The 15973-nt window shown below is 38.6% G+C and overlaps 1 protein-coding gene across 1 annotated transcript in view; it reads right to left on the bottom strand.

Annotated features, from left to right (window-relative positions):
- The window catches only part of SLC25A16 (solute carrier family 25 member 16), a 41364-nt gene extending 27206 nt beyond the window's left edge, over positions 1 to 14158 (bottom strand). Inside the window, exons 1-4 of the mRNA XM_046655163.1 lie at positions 13890 to 14158; positions 8323 to 8415; positions 2319 to 2452; positions 1042 to 1105 (exon numbers count right to left, since the gene is read on the bottom strand). Of these exons, the coding sequence (XP_046511119.1) occupies positions 1042 to 1105; positions 2319 to 2452; positions 8323 to 8415; positions 13890 to 14019 (421 nt within the window). The 5' untranslated portion in view covers positions 14020 to 14158. The remainder of the gene's footprint in view (positions 1 to 1041; positions 1106 to 2318; positions 2453 to 8322; positions 8416 to 13889) is intronic.
- Positions 14159 to 15973: the final 1815 nt, after the last annotated feature.

Here is a 15973-nt window from a genome sequence, read left to right as displayed (position 1 = left end):
TCTAAACACAACACAAAATTCTGAAGCCACAGAAGAAAAGACTAACCCACTTGGCTATGTAAAACTGCTATATCACGTTCTAAAACATAAGGTTAAAAGACAAATCTAAAACTGAGAAATAAAATATTAGCAATATATGACAGGAAAAAAGTTATGTCCTAATTTCCAAACTCATAAAAATGAATATTTAAGAAATAGAAACAACTCAGGGTGAAAATTAAGAGAAATGCAAATGGTCGATATACATTTGAAAAGCTGATCAACGTTACTCATAATTGCCAAATATTAAAAATTTGATAAACCCAGTGTTGGTATAGTACATAGGGGAAAAGGTCATTGAAAACATTATGGAGATCAGTTTGGCAATGTCTATCAAAATTTAAATACACATAGTCTTTGACAGATAAAGTAATTTCCTTTCTCAAAATTTATTCTACAGTTAGAGTTACACAAGTACAATATGTTATTTGTGGAACAAAAACTGAAAATATCCCAAATGTCAATCAACAGGGGATTGATTAAATAAATCATGGTACACCCATACCTTAGAATATAATACATTTCTTTAAAAAAACAAGAAAGATCTATGTAGTGATATAGAAAAGAATCTTGAGATAACTGTACAAGCAAAGTTCTAATCCAAAGAATTGTATCCGAAAAAAATATACATAAGAAACTGCTAATAGTGATTGCTTCTAGGGAGTGAAACTATTTTCATTATATAGTAGTATGCATTTTTGAAAGGAAAAAAACACAATTCCAGAAGTAAAACAAAACAAAATTCCAGAAGTAAAAAACAGAATTCCAGAAGTCACGGAGAATGTATGTTTTTCACAGTCATAAGTTTAAGCTATTCCTTAGCATCTCTTACTGTAAAATATTCTTTTTGAGTTGGGATATTAATGATCTCTTGTATTACTGAGCACGGAAAGATAATAAATGTATGCTACTTAATCAATGTCACACATATTATCTTAAACAAATTAAGTATTTTAATAGAAAATTAATTTGTCAGAAATAAAATATACCCATTCCCCTTACCTGCCATGGATCCAGCCATTAATCTGTGCACATGACCGGAAACTCCCAGCTTTGTAGTAATTAACTAGAAACCAAAAACATCAAATTAAATGAGATATTTGTAAAATGCTGTCCATTTCACTGTTTAATAATGGATTTATTTCAAAAGAGGACAGAACTAGTAAAAATAAAAGCAGTATTAAACGTAAGTGAAATGAATACAATTATATAAAATTATGATATCACATCATAAGGAGGTCAAGTATTTCCTCTGTAGCTTCTGCTCTAATTTTGTACTTTTATAGAAGCAATCTAGCTTAGAATTGTCAAATATACTATACTACACATTGATGACCACAAATACTTACAGTGTGAAAGGGAGTAGTAGGAATAAAATGCCACTATAGACAATGAAGTCTTGATATACTGATGGCATCAATTCCATCTGACTGACTAGCTTGGAATGCTGTTCCTATCTCTGCTGCTTACTTTTCATTTTAAGATACACTATGAAATTTGACATACTTAAGCTCTTTCTATCTTAAGATGTTTCGGTCAGCCAGAGAAGAGAAAATTAATCAATGAGTAGGATGGGAAAAGCTGTTTCACTTATAGCATTACTCAAGAACAGACTTTCAGGGGCATGGCCCTGTCACCAAGTGGTTAAGGTTCTGAGTGCTCTGCTTCAGCGGCCTAGGTTCGTGGGTTCATATCCCAGGCACAGACCTATCCCACTCATCAGCCATGCTGTGGAGGCATCCCACATACAAAATAGAGGAAGAGTGGCACAGGTGTTAGCTCAGGGCCAGTCTTGCTCAAGCAAAAAAAAGGGGAAGATTGGCAATGGATGTTAGCTCAGGGCAGAATATTCCTCACCAAAAAAAAACCAAGAAACAAAAAAAACCCAGACTTTCACAATATGATTTCATTATTTTATTTAATAAGAAAATCCAAAGCCACAATGTTCCTTCCTACAATTGAGGAACAAAAAGTACATTAAAAAGCTATTCATATTTTATGGATTTATCATCATCTACTTGAAGGATACTTTCGCTCTTCTTCATAAGTGTGAACATAAACAATTTACTCAAAAAATGACCAGCAATTCTGGGATAACTTCAAAACCAAGTTATATTTAAAAGTTGAAACTATCACAAGTCTTAGTCCTTCAAAAGAACATTACTTTATCCATTCATCCAAAGCAACTTTGAAGGCCAAAGCAAATGCCTTGTCAACTAAGTATGTTATTCAAGGACCCAAAAGATAAAAGATAGACAACAAGATAAAAGTTCAAGTACCGTTTTATAATGCTCAAACGCCATAAACTGGATTGCACCATAGGGAAAGATCCGAATCATCATTGCACCATTCCCTTTATACAATCCCAGATATCCCTCCTTTTGAGGAACAGCACGCAATGCAGAAAATACTCCTATTTTCAGAAGAAAAATACTATTAAGACAGAGAAAACTATCTAAATCCAAATTTTCATGACAATCACAGATAAAGATGATTATGCTATCATTCATGATATAATTTTGCTTGGAGAATTACATGAATAATAATTCCTGTATAACAGAAATTAAACCTACTTAAAATACATCATATGTCCAAATTATATAGACATATGTTGTGTAAAAATATAAAATATAGCAAAAACAGCTACAAATTATGGTAAACTATATTTATAATTATCACAAATTATATTAAACTATAGCAATTAAAAAGTATTAACAACAGAAATATATCCGAGGTCCAGATATTGCATTGCAGATGATCAATTCTATCCGGAAGGATGAAGGAAAGTTTCCCAGACTGACCCAGATACATGTGTGGTTTGTTTACATAAGGAAACTGCTAAATAAAAGAAACAAATATAAAACTAGCTATTAAAAGTATTTAAGGGGCTGGCCCCGTGGCCGAGTAGTTAAGTTCGCGCGCTCCGCTGCAGGCGGCCCAGTGTTTCGTTGGTTCGAATCCTGGGCGCGGACATGGCACTGCTCATCAAACCATGCTGAGGCAGCATCCCACATGCCACAACTAGAAGGACCCACAACGAAGAATATACAACTATGTACCGGGGGGCCTTGGGGAGAAAAAGGAAAAAAAAAATAAAATCTTAAAAAAAAGAAAAAAAGATTTAGAAAAAATAAATAAATAAAATAAATAAATAAATAAAAGTATTTAAATTTAGGGGCAAATTTTCATTATAAGGACACCTTAATTAGGAATACTGATAAACAAAGGCCTGAGTTCTGATCCTATATATTGACATGTTTATTATTCTATTAATCTTAATCACTAATCTATTTGCAGTACAGACTTCTCATAAACATATCACTACTTCCATTATTAAACTATTTAAATTCAGGTTCCTTGCGAAAGGTTTCAAGCAAAAATTTGATCAAATATGAAAGTAAATCACTAGGCTCATTTCAAATTTTAGGATGCAGCTAATCTTTTGATCCCATCACAGAAATTAAAATTGTAGGTACTTATTAACATCCAAGAAAAGATATATCCTAAAAGCATTTTTAATAAGATATCTAAATGAACCGTCTATTAAAAACTATTCTAATATATATATATATATATAGCTATGTGTATAACATGTAAAATTCTCCCAAAATACATGAATGATAAAACTAAATATATTCACTACTCCCCAAAAAATTTCTATTAAAGATGTCCTCTTGCTGGAAGAGGGGACAAAGGTTAAGCCCTGTTTAATTTGATTCAAATGTGTCTGTGACAATTAGGGGTAATTGGATTTAGAACAATGGCTACCTAGTAGGGACAGGAAGGCTGCTGATGAGGAAGACGTGTAGGGGAGGTTTCAACTGTACTGATAATGTTTGTTTCTGCAGCTCTGTGTGCGTCCACATATGTTTATTATACTATTCTTTAAAACTCTTTATCACAAACATTTTAAGAGAAACCATAAGTAGAAGTGAAATAGATATAGTACTTTCAAAAAAAAAGAAATCCAGGAAACACAGAGCAGGGGAGGGGCCTGGAGAGAACAGGATACAAGAAAACACAACAAACAGAAAACATGAGGTAAGATGTTAAGTGAATAAATCAACGATAGCAAAAAAAAAAAAATTTGAATTACATAAATTCTTCTATTAAAAGCCAAAGATTCTCAAATTTTGTTAAAGGGCCAAATCTAACCATATGCTTTTTACAAAAATCTCATCTAAAACAAAATAACAGAGAAAGACAAACAGATGAAGAATGGATGTTGGCTGTTTTCAAACGGCTTTTAAATATCCATTGAGATAATTACATTATTTTTCTCCTTCAATCTGTGGTCCGTACCATTTTTACTTTGGGAAATGAACTGAGATTTTCTTTATGACATAACACTGGACCAATTTTTGCAAATGTTACAAGCATGTTTGAAAAGAACATGTATTCTCTATAGTTGCAAAGTCCTCTGTGTATCTGTTATGTCAAACTTGTGTGTTATTTAAATCCTTCTCTGTATCTTTACTTATTTTATCAAGCTAGGATTAGAAGGAACTAACATTTGGAAAAATATAAGCATATGCATGTGTATATATACATTAGCTCTAAAAGGAAATGGAAAAAAAGTGTGAAAATTCTTGATTCCAAAGAGGGAATAAGAGAAGAAGAAAACGTTTGCTTTTGTACTTTTGGAATTATGAACTTTCGAAAATATTACACATTCAAAAAATAAAAATAAATAAAATGTAAAGCAACAAAATTTAAAGTTTTTTTTTTTTTTGAGGAAGATTAGCCCTGAGCTAACATCTGCTGGCAATCCTCCACTTTTTGCTGAGGAAGACTGGCCCTGAGCTAACATCCGTGCCCATCTTCCTCTACTTTATATATGGGACGCCTGCCACAGCATGGCTTGCCAAGTGGTGCCATGTCCGCACCCGGGATCCAAACCAGCGAACCCCGGGCCCCTGAAGGAGAACGTACAAACTTAACGGCCGCACCACCAGGCCAGCCCCAAGATTTTTTTTTTAAGATATGCTTTTTGGTGAAGAAGATTGGCCCTGAGCTAACATCTGTTGCCAATCTTCCTCTTTTTTTTTTCTTTTCTTTCTTCCCCAAAGCTGCAGCACATAGTTGTATATCCTAGTTGTGAGTCCTTCTAGTTCTTCTATGCAGGATGCCACCACAGCATGGCTTGATGAGCAGTGTGTAGGTCTGCACCCAGGATCTGAACTGGCAAACCCTTGGCCACTTAAGCAGAGCGCACAAACTTAACCGCTAGACCACCAGGCCGGCCCCAAAAGTAAAGATTTTAAAAGAATCCTATTATGATTCATCTACTTATTTTTATATCACATTTGACCGTAAAAAGCTAAATGGAGGTCAAAGATTTTCAATAAAGTACAGGAAAAAATTCCTTACACTAACATTGTGAATTGGGGAAGGAGAAATTCCAGTTACACTCCTTCTTTTCATTCGGCCACAACAATTATTCAAAATAAAATGTCATTTTTGATGCCTTGGAAGTAATGTCACACACTTTTTAAAAGAAGCTAAAGTAGGAGTTTTATTCAATAGCACATTTTATCTTTAATTTGAATGTGAAAATTCATGCTTAAAAAAGCAAAATTTGGGGGGCCAGCCTGGTGGTTAAGTAGTGGTTAAGTTTGCACACTCTGCTTCAGTGGCCCAGGGTCACAGGTTCGGATCCCAGGTGCAGACCTATATACCACTCCTCAAGCCATGCTGTGGTGGTGTCCCACATGCAAAATAGAGGAAGATTAGCACAGATGTTAACTCAGGGCCAATCTTCCTCAAGTAAAAACAGGAAGATTGTGGGGCCAGCCTGGTGGTGCAGCAGTTAAGTTCACACCTTCTGCTTTGGCAGCCCAGGTTTCCCCCGTTTGGATCCCGGGTGCGGATCTATGCACCGCTTGTCAAGCCATGCTGTGGCAGGTGTCCTACATATAAAGTAGAGGAAAATGGCTACAGATGTTAGCTCAGGGCCAGTCTTCCTCAGCAAAAAGAGGAGGATTGGTGACAGATGTTAGTTCAGGGCTAATCTTCCAAAAAGAAAAAGAGGAAGCTTGACAGCTGATGTTAGCTCAGGGTCAATCTTCTTCATCAACAACAACAAAAAAGCAAAATTTTAAAAACTATCTTATTCATGCATATAAAAAGGGAAGTACCCAGAAAAAAATACCCAAAGACATTTTAAAAAAAAATAAAAAGCCACCAATACCTTTTATTTTGGACCGTAAATTTTAAAGATACATAAACTCCACATACTATACCAATAGTTCATTGTTGCACTCCAGGATTTCCATTTCAAATTTTGCATGCCTAGTAGGGTACACTGTAACCCGTTGGCATGCAGCCCTGTAGAGCGTGAAATCTAATGTGAATATGTAATCTAATGATTACAAATCAGGAACAAAACAACAGACATCAGCATGGTGAGGAGGTTAAAGGAATAAAACAATCCTGCTCAGACATTCATATGTTGGGTCATTGTAAAACACTCCAAGATATTGGGTGATATAATTCATCTCCTTTTCACCCTCAATTTAGACAACAAAAGAAAATAATTTCCTTTCTTTCCAGTTTTATATAATCTTTCAATAAGTTCAAAGGTCTGATTCTTTCTATACATGAGCAGTACACTGTGAAGACAGAATTCATTGCTGGACACAGAGATGGTGGCAATTCTTTTCTTTCAATTTTAAGTACAGACTTACTATTAAAAATATTGACAAGACAAAGAGTTATAATTAATATATAACATAAATATCCATTCCACTTTTTGAGAAAAATCACATTTTAAAAACTCAGTGGTAAAACTAACTGATTCTTACTCATTCTGTTACACATCCTTCTCATGCACTGCTGTGACGCAGGGCGCGGAGCACACATCACTGCTGTCTACTGAAGCAGGAGACCGTAAAGCCCGGAGTGGGATGAGTTAGTTGCTGCAACCTAATTTCTTTCTTGGTCTCTGTCTACATTAATTTTTTTTCTTTTAAATCTTTTTTCCCTCTAATAGAAAAAGTAATATATGTTCAACACGTATTACAAATTAGCTTAGAGGAAAAAAGTTTCCTATAATCTCACCACTGAAAATCAACCACAATGTTTGTCCTTCCAGCCTTTTGTCTAAGGACATCTTTGTTTATGTAAAATGCAATAAGATTAAACCATTTTGTAATATTTTTTCATTTAACTAATACATTATGAGCATTGTTCATTGTTCCTAGTCCAACACTGAACTTCGTTCCTAGTCAATTAATATTCTTTTATAATTTTTTTATATTTGCACAATAGTCTTTAATAGACTTATTAATTTAAATACTTATTACTTACCTTAGCCAATTCCCTATGACTGAACATTTTGGTTGGTTTTTTTTTAAGCACATTTCTAATTACTTCCTTAAAATAACCTCCTAGAACCAGAATTTCATGGCCAAAGACTATGTATCTTTTCAAGACTTTGATGCATATTACCAAAATGCCTTCCAAAAAGGCTATACAAAATTCCTACTCCCACCAATGATATACAGTAGAGAGTCCATGTTAATTAAATAGCTGATTTATATGTTTGTAAGGAACAACTAAGGGCATGATATTTTTTAACAATGCAAACTTAACCATATATACTAAGTGCTTTGAATTCTGCTTGCACAAATAGAAGGCATGTTTAACTAACGTTTAAAGGAGTAAACCTTATCTCCATACTAGTTAGATTTTTTTTTTTTTTTAAATCAGGCTGAGCTGAGGCCAGCCCCGTAGCTGAGTGGTTAGGTTCATGTGCTCTGCTTTGGCGGCCCAGGGTTTCACCAGTTCAGATCCTGGGCACAGACCTAGCACCGCTTATCAAGCCATGCTGAGGTGGCATCCCACATATCACAGCCAGAAAGACCTACAACTAGAATATATAACTATATACTGGGGATGCTTTTGGGAGAAGAAGAAAAAATAAAATAAAAATAAGATTGGCAACAGATGTTAGCTCAGGTGTCAATCTCAAAAAAAAAAATCAGGCTGAGCTGTTAGGTGTGCCTGTAAAGGATGTGACTGGTTAATCCCAATAAACAAACAGTACTTACTTTAATGATTCAAAGATTTTCGTTTAGAGGATATCAGAACCCTAAAATGATAATATACAATCACTATTGCAAATGAAAAGATTAAACTTGATTAAGAGATCCCTTGCAAAATTTGCTCCTAAAGTTGAACTCCCTGTTGTGTCTTTTTTCCACTATAATTCATAACTGGAAATCAAGCCAGCAGACGGATAATGTTTTCATTCATTTTTATCTTTAGTATCTATTAACTCACCTAAATGTTTGTAATGGTGATTGTGAGCTTGCAGTAAAACCTTTACTCGATCCAAAGGAGCAACTGTTGTTTTGGCACAGCATCCGGCAATACCTAAAAAAATGTTTAAAAGTCAGGAAGAAATTGCATACTATTTCTTTTCAGATGGAAACGATTATTTGTTCAGCCAGTACACACTATGATCTCTAATCTGGTCTCCATGGGTCGAACTGCCCAGTAACAGGGAGATACAGAAGACTGGTCCCCATTCCCTGTAACTTAATAACTGAGCATGTCTGACTTAAAAATGAGTTTGAAGAATGTAAATCTGCCATCTAATACCTGATGAACTCTGGGAATCTTGCTAAATGTGGTTACAGAGACAGAAACTTGAAGGTATTTACTCAACTGTAAGGCTCTGTTTACAGTAACCTCCTCTTCTTCTGGAAGGCTTTTTCATTGAAACAACCAACTTTTACCCATAAAATTCAGTCATTCATTTATACATTCAGCAGTTATGTATTTGTGCAGACACAAACACATACGCCATGTGCGGATACCGTACGCCACATGCAGACACGTGGATGACTAAAGTGCACACATAGGCTTTGGCACAGGGCAGAACTCAGGCCAGCTCTACTAGCCTAGCATGCTTCTAAGGCGATAATATGTAAAGACTTTTTGCTATGTTGTTGGTGTCCTGCCAAAAATTCATATGTTGAAAATTAATTCCCAATGTGATGGTATTTAGAGGAGGGCCTTTAGAAGGTGATTAGGTCATGAGGACACAGTCCTCATGAATGGGACTAGTGCCCTCATAAATGAGGCCCCAGAAAGACCCCTGACCCCTTCCACCATGTGAAAACACAGTCAGAAGGTGCTGTGTATGAGGAAGCAAGTCCTCACCAGACACCGAATCTGCTGGCACCATGATCTTGGACTTCCCAGTTTCCAAAACTAAGAGAAATAAATGTTTATTGTTTATAAGCCACCAGATTATGCTATTCTTGTTATAGCAGCCTGAACAGACTGACACTTTTGTAAAGTACCTTACATGTAGTAAGCACTTCATAAAATGAGTTGTTACTATTATAAAAAGGTAGATAAAAAGCCTTTGCTATCTTTTTTATGCTCACGTTAAGCTCTTCACCATTGCATATTCAATCCACAAGGTACAAGAGGACGAGGAATTTTGTGGGTCTCCTCCTCTACTTCATCCCCAGAGACCAGTACAGGGCCTGGCACATAATAGGCACTCAATAAATGTTGAATGAATGACTGTAGAGTCTTACTTTACAACTTTTTAAAATGTAAGACAAAATCACTCAAAGTCCACACACATTTACTTAACAGATGATCATGTAACTGATGTTAAATCCATATTCTGAGATATGCATAACTAAAATATCTATTTGCACTCAAATATTGAATCCTCGTATAAGTTTCTATATCAAACCTCTCTTCTTTGAACTAATGGAAATAACAGTCATAGCTACCCAAAATTGAGGATAAACTAAAAATAATTTGCCTTTGGGTATGTTTGGTTTCAGAATATTTTGTTATATTATTATCTTCTCAGTCATATGAATTAACCATATACTGAAATTATTTAGAATGTATTCAATATGTAGTTTCCTTTAATAGTATCTTAACTTGCTTATCACATTACTTTACAGCTCAAATAATCATCACAACATTCCATTGAGTTAGGTCAAGCAGCTTTTTTCTTCCTCTTGAGCAACTGAAGTTAAGATATTTGCCCAAGGCCACTGCTAATCAATAATAATAGTTAACAAGTACTGAATGTCTATTTCGTACCAGGTGCTAGGCTAAGAGATTAAACTGCAGGCACTGTGCCAAGGCTTTTATAGGTCCTATCTGATTTAATCGTTACAACTTTCTGAGGTAGGTACTCTTTAAAGGATGGAGAAGCTAAGGCACAGGGAGATTAAGTAACCTGCCCAATGGTATTTTCTCAGACCACTTGGACCAGGAACTCCTAGACAGTCTTCAAAGTCACACATAATTCCCCAAAATCTGAAGCAGCACTCCACCAAAAGAGAGACACAGATGGCCAATAATATGAAAAGATGCTCAGCATCATTAGTCATCAGGGAAATGCAAAATAAAACTACAATTAGATACCCTTAAACACTATTTAAATGGAAAACAACACACACAAAGAGATGCACACGCACACAAACCCTGACGATACCAAGTGCTGACAAGGTAGTGGGGATACAAAATGGAACAGACCCTTTAGAAAACAGTTTGGCAGTTTCTTATAAAATAAAGTTAAACATATGATACTCTTAAGATCCAGCAGTCCCTTCCTAGGTATTTACCGACGAAAAAAGAGAACATATACCCACATAAAGTCCCGTATGCAACTTCATAACCATTTTATTCAAATGGCCAAAATCTAGAAAACAAAGCAAATTTTCACCAACAGATGAAACTGTGGTAAATCTATACAATGGAATACCACTCAGTAACAAAAAGCAACACTACTGATACATGCAACATGGATGAATCTAAAACGCATTTTGCTAAGTAAAGGAAACCAGACTCAAAAGACTACATACTGTATGATTACATTTATATAACATTCTGGAAAAGGCAAGATTATAGAAAGAGCAAACAGATCATTGGTTGCCAGGGCTGGAGATGAGAGAAAAGGGATCACTAAAAAGGGAAGTGGAAATATTTTGGGGTGATGACACTATTCTATATCTTGACAGTAGTGATCATATGGTGTCACTGTAGTGACAACATATTTGTCAAAACTCATTTAACTGTACATCTAAAAAGGGTGAATTTTGCTGTATACAAATTATACCTTAATATACCTGATTTTAAAACAAAAAAGCTATGCAAGCTTCTAAGAAAAACAACTTAATCAAGATTCCTTTGTAGAGTTTCCTATACTTACTGTCTCCAATTCCTTTCCTCCTTTTAATAGATTTTGTTTGGTAAAATCTAAGATATATAAAGAAAAGTGCACAAATTGTTAAGTATACCCCTTAATGAATTACTGCAAGGTGAATAAGCCCACATAAGGACCACCCAAATCAAGAAATGGAACATTAGCGGCTGGCCCTGTAGGCTGAGTGGTTGGGTTTGCGCGCTCCACTTCCATGGCCCAGGGTTTTGCTGATTCGGATCCTGGGTGAGGACATGGGACTGCTCATCAAGCCATGCTGGGGCCACATCCCACACAGCACAACCAGAGGCACTCACAACTACAGTATACAACTATGTACTGGAGGGCTTTGGGGAGAAGGAAAAAAAAAAGATTGGCAACGGATGTTTGCTCAGGTGCCAATCTTTAAAAAAGAAATGAAACATTACCAGACTTCCAGACGTCCTTCTCCTATACTTCCAAAATTACTATTTGCCTCTCCTTCTCAGAGACAACCAATCAGCCTTCTGACTTCTAACAACATGAATTTAGTTTCAACTGGTTTTGAACTTTATACAAACAAAACCACACAGTATGCATTGCTTTGTGTCTGGCTTCTTCTGTGCAATATTATGCTCATGAGATTCATCCACATTGTTGTGTGTGGCCGAAATTTATTCATTTTCAGTGCTGTATAGTATTTCACTGTATGATTATACTATATCTCAGTTGTATGTTCTAGCATTGATGGGTATTTGGGTTGCTTCTGGTTTGGGGCTATTGTGAATATCACAGAGAAGAACAGAAATATATATATTGGCATATATCTAGGAGTGAAACTCCTGAATCATATGACATACAAAAGGTCGACTTCACAGGTAATTGCCCAGCCAGTTCTCCAAACTGGTTGTACCAGTTTATATTACTACCAGCAGCACATGAAAGTCCTGGTTGCTATCCTCACCTACACATTACCAAGACTCTACTTCAATGTCTAGACAACATTACAAAATGTAACATGTCCAAAACTGAATTCCTGATCACCCCCTACAAACATGATGAAAGTTGCTCCAACTACAGCCTTCTCATTTCAATCAATGAGAGCTTCACGCTTTCAGCTGCTCAGACAAAAATCACTTTTGACTTCTCTTCCTTACTCCATCTCTAATCTGTCAGAAAATCCTATTTATTCTATCTATATCCAGATTATCACAATTTTTCACCACCTCTCTTGCTACTACCCTGATCCAAGCCACAATTATCTATCATCTGAATTACTGCAAAAACCTCCAAACTGGTCTCTTTGCTTCCACATTTACACTCTTACAGTTATTCTTAACAGAGCAGCCAAAGTGCTCCTTTTGAAACACACCACATCATGTCACTTTTCTGCTCAAGACCTGCAACAGCTCCCCTCTTCACTCCAAGTGAAAGTCAGTATCTTTACAATGGCTTGCAAGGCCCTTCATTTTCTGCCCTGCTCTTTACCTCTCTAACCTCCTTCCTCCATAACACTGCTTGGCTCCAGCCACATAGGTCTCACTGTTATTCTTTGAGAGGTGAAGCCCTCTCCTGCTTGGAAGCCTTTGCTTTAGGTTTTCTCCCCATCTGAGCTGCTCCTGCTTCAACATCAACTTGCTAAACTCCCTCACTTCTTCAAGGCTGCTCAAGTGTCATCCTCTCAATGAGACACCACAATTACCCTATTTAATCCTGACCCACTTAGCCTCTCCATTTCCTTGCCCCATTCTCCTTTTTACTTCTTCCATTGCATTCATCACCTTCTAACATACTATATTAACTTACTTTTTCATTTTGTTTATTGTCTTTCTGCCCACAACTCCCCAACCAATGTAAACTCCAGGATCTTTGTTTTGTTCCCCGACGTGCACTGAGCATCACTCAAGTACTCAAATATTCCTTGTATAAATGAATGAATGTCCTTTTTATCAGCAGAAGAACAAAATAATTAAATTCTTAATACTACTGCAGCCTACAGATACTATCTTTCTACAAGTCCTCATAATGTGGAATTTTAAAAGTTCCTAGCCTTAACAAGTAATTAAGTGATGACAACCCCGACAACAACCAATTAAGAAAGGGTAGAGACTGAAACACCTCTTTACGGGAAGGCAGAAAAAATTTCTGAGAGACAGTGTGAACCTTCTGGCTCTAGAGTCACCAATAGCAGAGCTGCACCAGCTACCTGGCAAGTAGCTATGGCACAGTTTGCTAGAATCATCAGAACCAGTTTTGTTTGTACAATTCTGCACAATTTCCCAGTCATCTTCAAAAAGCTGACCTCCGGTATTTGTTTTCTTTGAGGCAACCAGCCAAATCCAATTCTACACTTGGTCACCTACGGTCTTTATAAAAGAAACGGATGCCCAGCATCTTGGGGTCTTTGTAAGGAACTCCCCTCTTTTCCCTGCTATCCAACCCTGAAGAATGGGCGTGCGGTTGGGCCCCTCCACCTCCCCAGCCGCTCCCCAACAGCTCGAGGCCCTTCCTCCCCGGATCCTGCTGTCACCAGTCAAGTGATTCTTAGAAAGAGGTGAGAGCAACTCAGGGCAAACACCTGGCAGGACACTGAAGCAGCGGGCGTCCAAGAACGTCACCGCGGCCGCACGCAGCCGCCCCGCCCCGCCAGCCCGAGCGCGGCCGGGTCCTCTCGGCGGACACCCACCTCCGGCCAGGAAGGAGCGCAGCCAGTAGAAGTCTCGGCGGGCGGCGGGCCCTCCGGCTCCTGCCGCCGGCGGCATCGCGGGAGGTGGGTCGGCCGCTGCCAGGGCCGCCGCCGCCGCCATCGCCACCATGGCCGCGTCGGGAGCTTCGGTCACCAACTTACAAACCACGGGCCGGGGCCATGGCCATGGCCGGAGCGGGCGGTGACAGTGCACCGACCGCCGCGCGGGCGGGGCGGAACGACTCGGGCGGCGCGGCGCGGGCTGATGGCGTACGCCGGGGCGGGGCCTGGGTCCCAGCCGAGCGAGGAGTCGCCCGGACTCGTCGCCTCCCCTACTCGGCCTCCCCGCGACGTCCCTACTCCCGGCTTCGCTGTTCAGACGGAGGGAGGAAACCGTGGCCGGCGGGAAGGTCCCCCGAGACCCGCCGCCTCAGAAAGCTCCCCCGGTCCATTGACTTGTCTTGACCCTTGACCTGCAATCGCCCACGGGCTGTCTTCTGACCTCCCGAAGAGGAACGCTTTCCACAACCAACCTTTGGTTCCTCACTCTTCCCAGGAACCTCTGAAATTGCACCGTCTCCCCCCAAATGAGCTCTGCCTTCTCAGAGCTTCTCGCTGAACCTGTTCCTGCCCTCGCGAACCCCCTACTGAGCTTCCACTGCACCCCTACCACCTCCGCCAAAGAAATATTGCTAAAGCTGGTTCTTCTTTCTTTGGTGCCCTATGAATTGCGCAAATACTTCTGCCTTGTCAGGCCTTTCTGAGTCTGTGTCTTCTGCTTAGCTCTCAAATTCCACCGAGCTCTACTCCCCACCAACCCCAACTCTCTGCCCTAAACCCTTAGGAACTTCCCGGTTTAGGAGCTTCCCTGACCCCACTGTGTTCGAAGAATCTCTCTTACCTACCCCTTGCAGGCACCATTCTCTTACTGTGAGCCCTTCATCAATTCCAACCCAGGCAAAATTCATTCCTTTCTTTGTAACCAAAGTTGTTCTGAACTTTTGTCCTCTCAGAAATTATTATAATTTCCCTCAATACTTACTCCAACCTTCCCATTTTCTGACACTGGTCTCCTCTTTCCATGGAGATGCCTCTGCAGGTGTTTTTAGCCACGTTTAGTCGCTAATGATGAGTCCAGATTTCAGGTTTATTTTTTCCCCATGTTCCCAAGTTTCGATTTCTACCAGAAAATACAGACCCATATAATAAAATCATTATTTGTATTTTATATATCTAATGTGAACGATCGAAAGCTCCCAAAGTGGGGATAGTTGCACAACACTGTAAATGTAATTAATGCTACTAAATTATACACTTAAAAAAGGCAAAGATGGTAAATTTTATATGAAGTACATATATATATATTTTGTGTGAGTGTGAGAAAGATTGTCCCTGAGCTAACATCTGTGCCAAGCTTCCTCCACTTTATGTGGGTTGCTGCGAGAGCATGGCTTGAGGAGCGGTGCTAGGTCCACACCCGGGATCCAAACCAGTGAACCCTGGGCCACCAAAGCAGAGTGCATGAACTTAACCACTACACCACCAGGCTAGACCCTATATGAAGTATAATTTATCACAATAAAAATACCAAAAGGAGGGGCCAGCCCAGTGGCTCAGTGGTTAAGCGTGCATGTTCTGCTTCGGTGGCCTGGGGTTCGCTGGTTCGGATCCCGGGTGCGGACATGGCACCACTTGGCAAGCCATGCTGTGGCAGGCATCCTACATATAAAGTAGAGGAAGATGGGCACAGATGTTAGCTCAGGGCCAGTCTTCCTCAGCAAAAAGAGGAGGATTGGCAGCAGATGTTAGCTCGGGGCTAATAGTCCTCAAAAAAAAAATAACCAAAAAGAAAAACTTGCTCCCTAAGATTTTTTATGTAACCAGAAAAGAGAAACATCTATAATTTCATATTACATAACTAGCAAAACTGCCCCAGTTCCTAGTGCTAGTGTGTATTTTTCCCTGTCCTATAGGCTGTACTAGTACATCTCTATTTCCATGCCCAATGAGATGCAGCTTACAGGTTTAATTTATCACTTAATGACCTCCTACTCCAAAACTCAATCCAGAACAAGGACGGAAAG

Source organism: Equus quagga, chromosome 2 (genome assembly GCF_021613505.1).
Source record: "Equus quagga isolate Etosha38 chromosome 2, UCLA_HA_Equagga_1.0, whole genome shotgun sequence".
Taxonomy (NCBI): domain Eukaryota; kingdom Metazoa; phylum Chordata; class Mammalia; order Perissodactyla; family Equidae; genus Equus; species Equus quagga.
The sequence above is the reverse complement of the archived record's forward strand: the minus strand, read 5'-3'. Positions and strand labels throughout refer to the sequence as shown.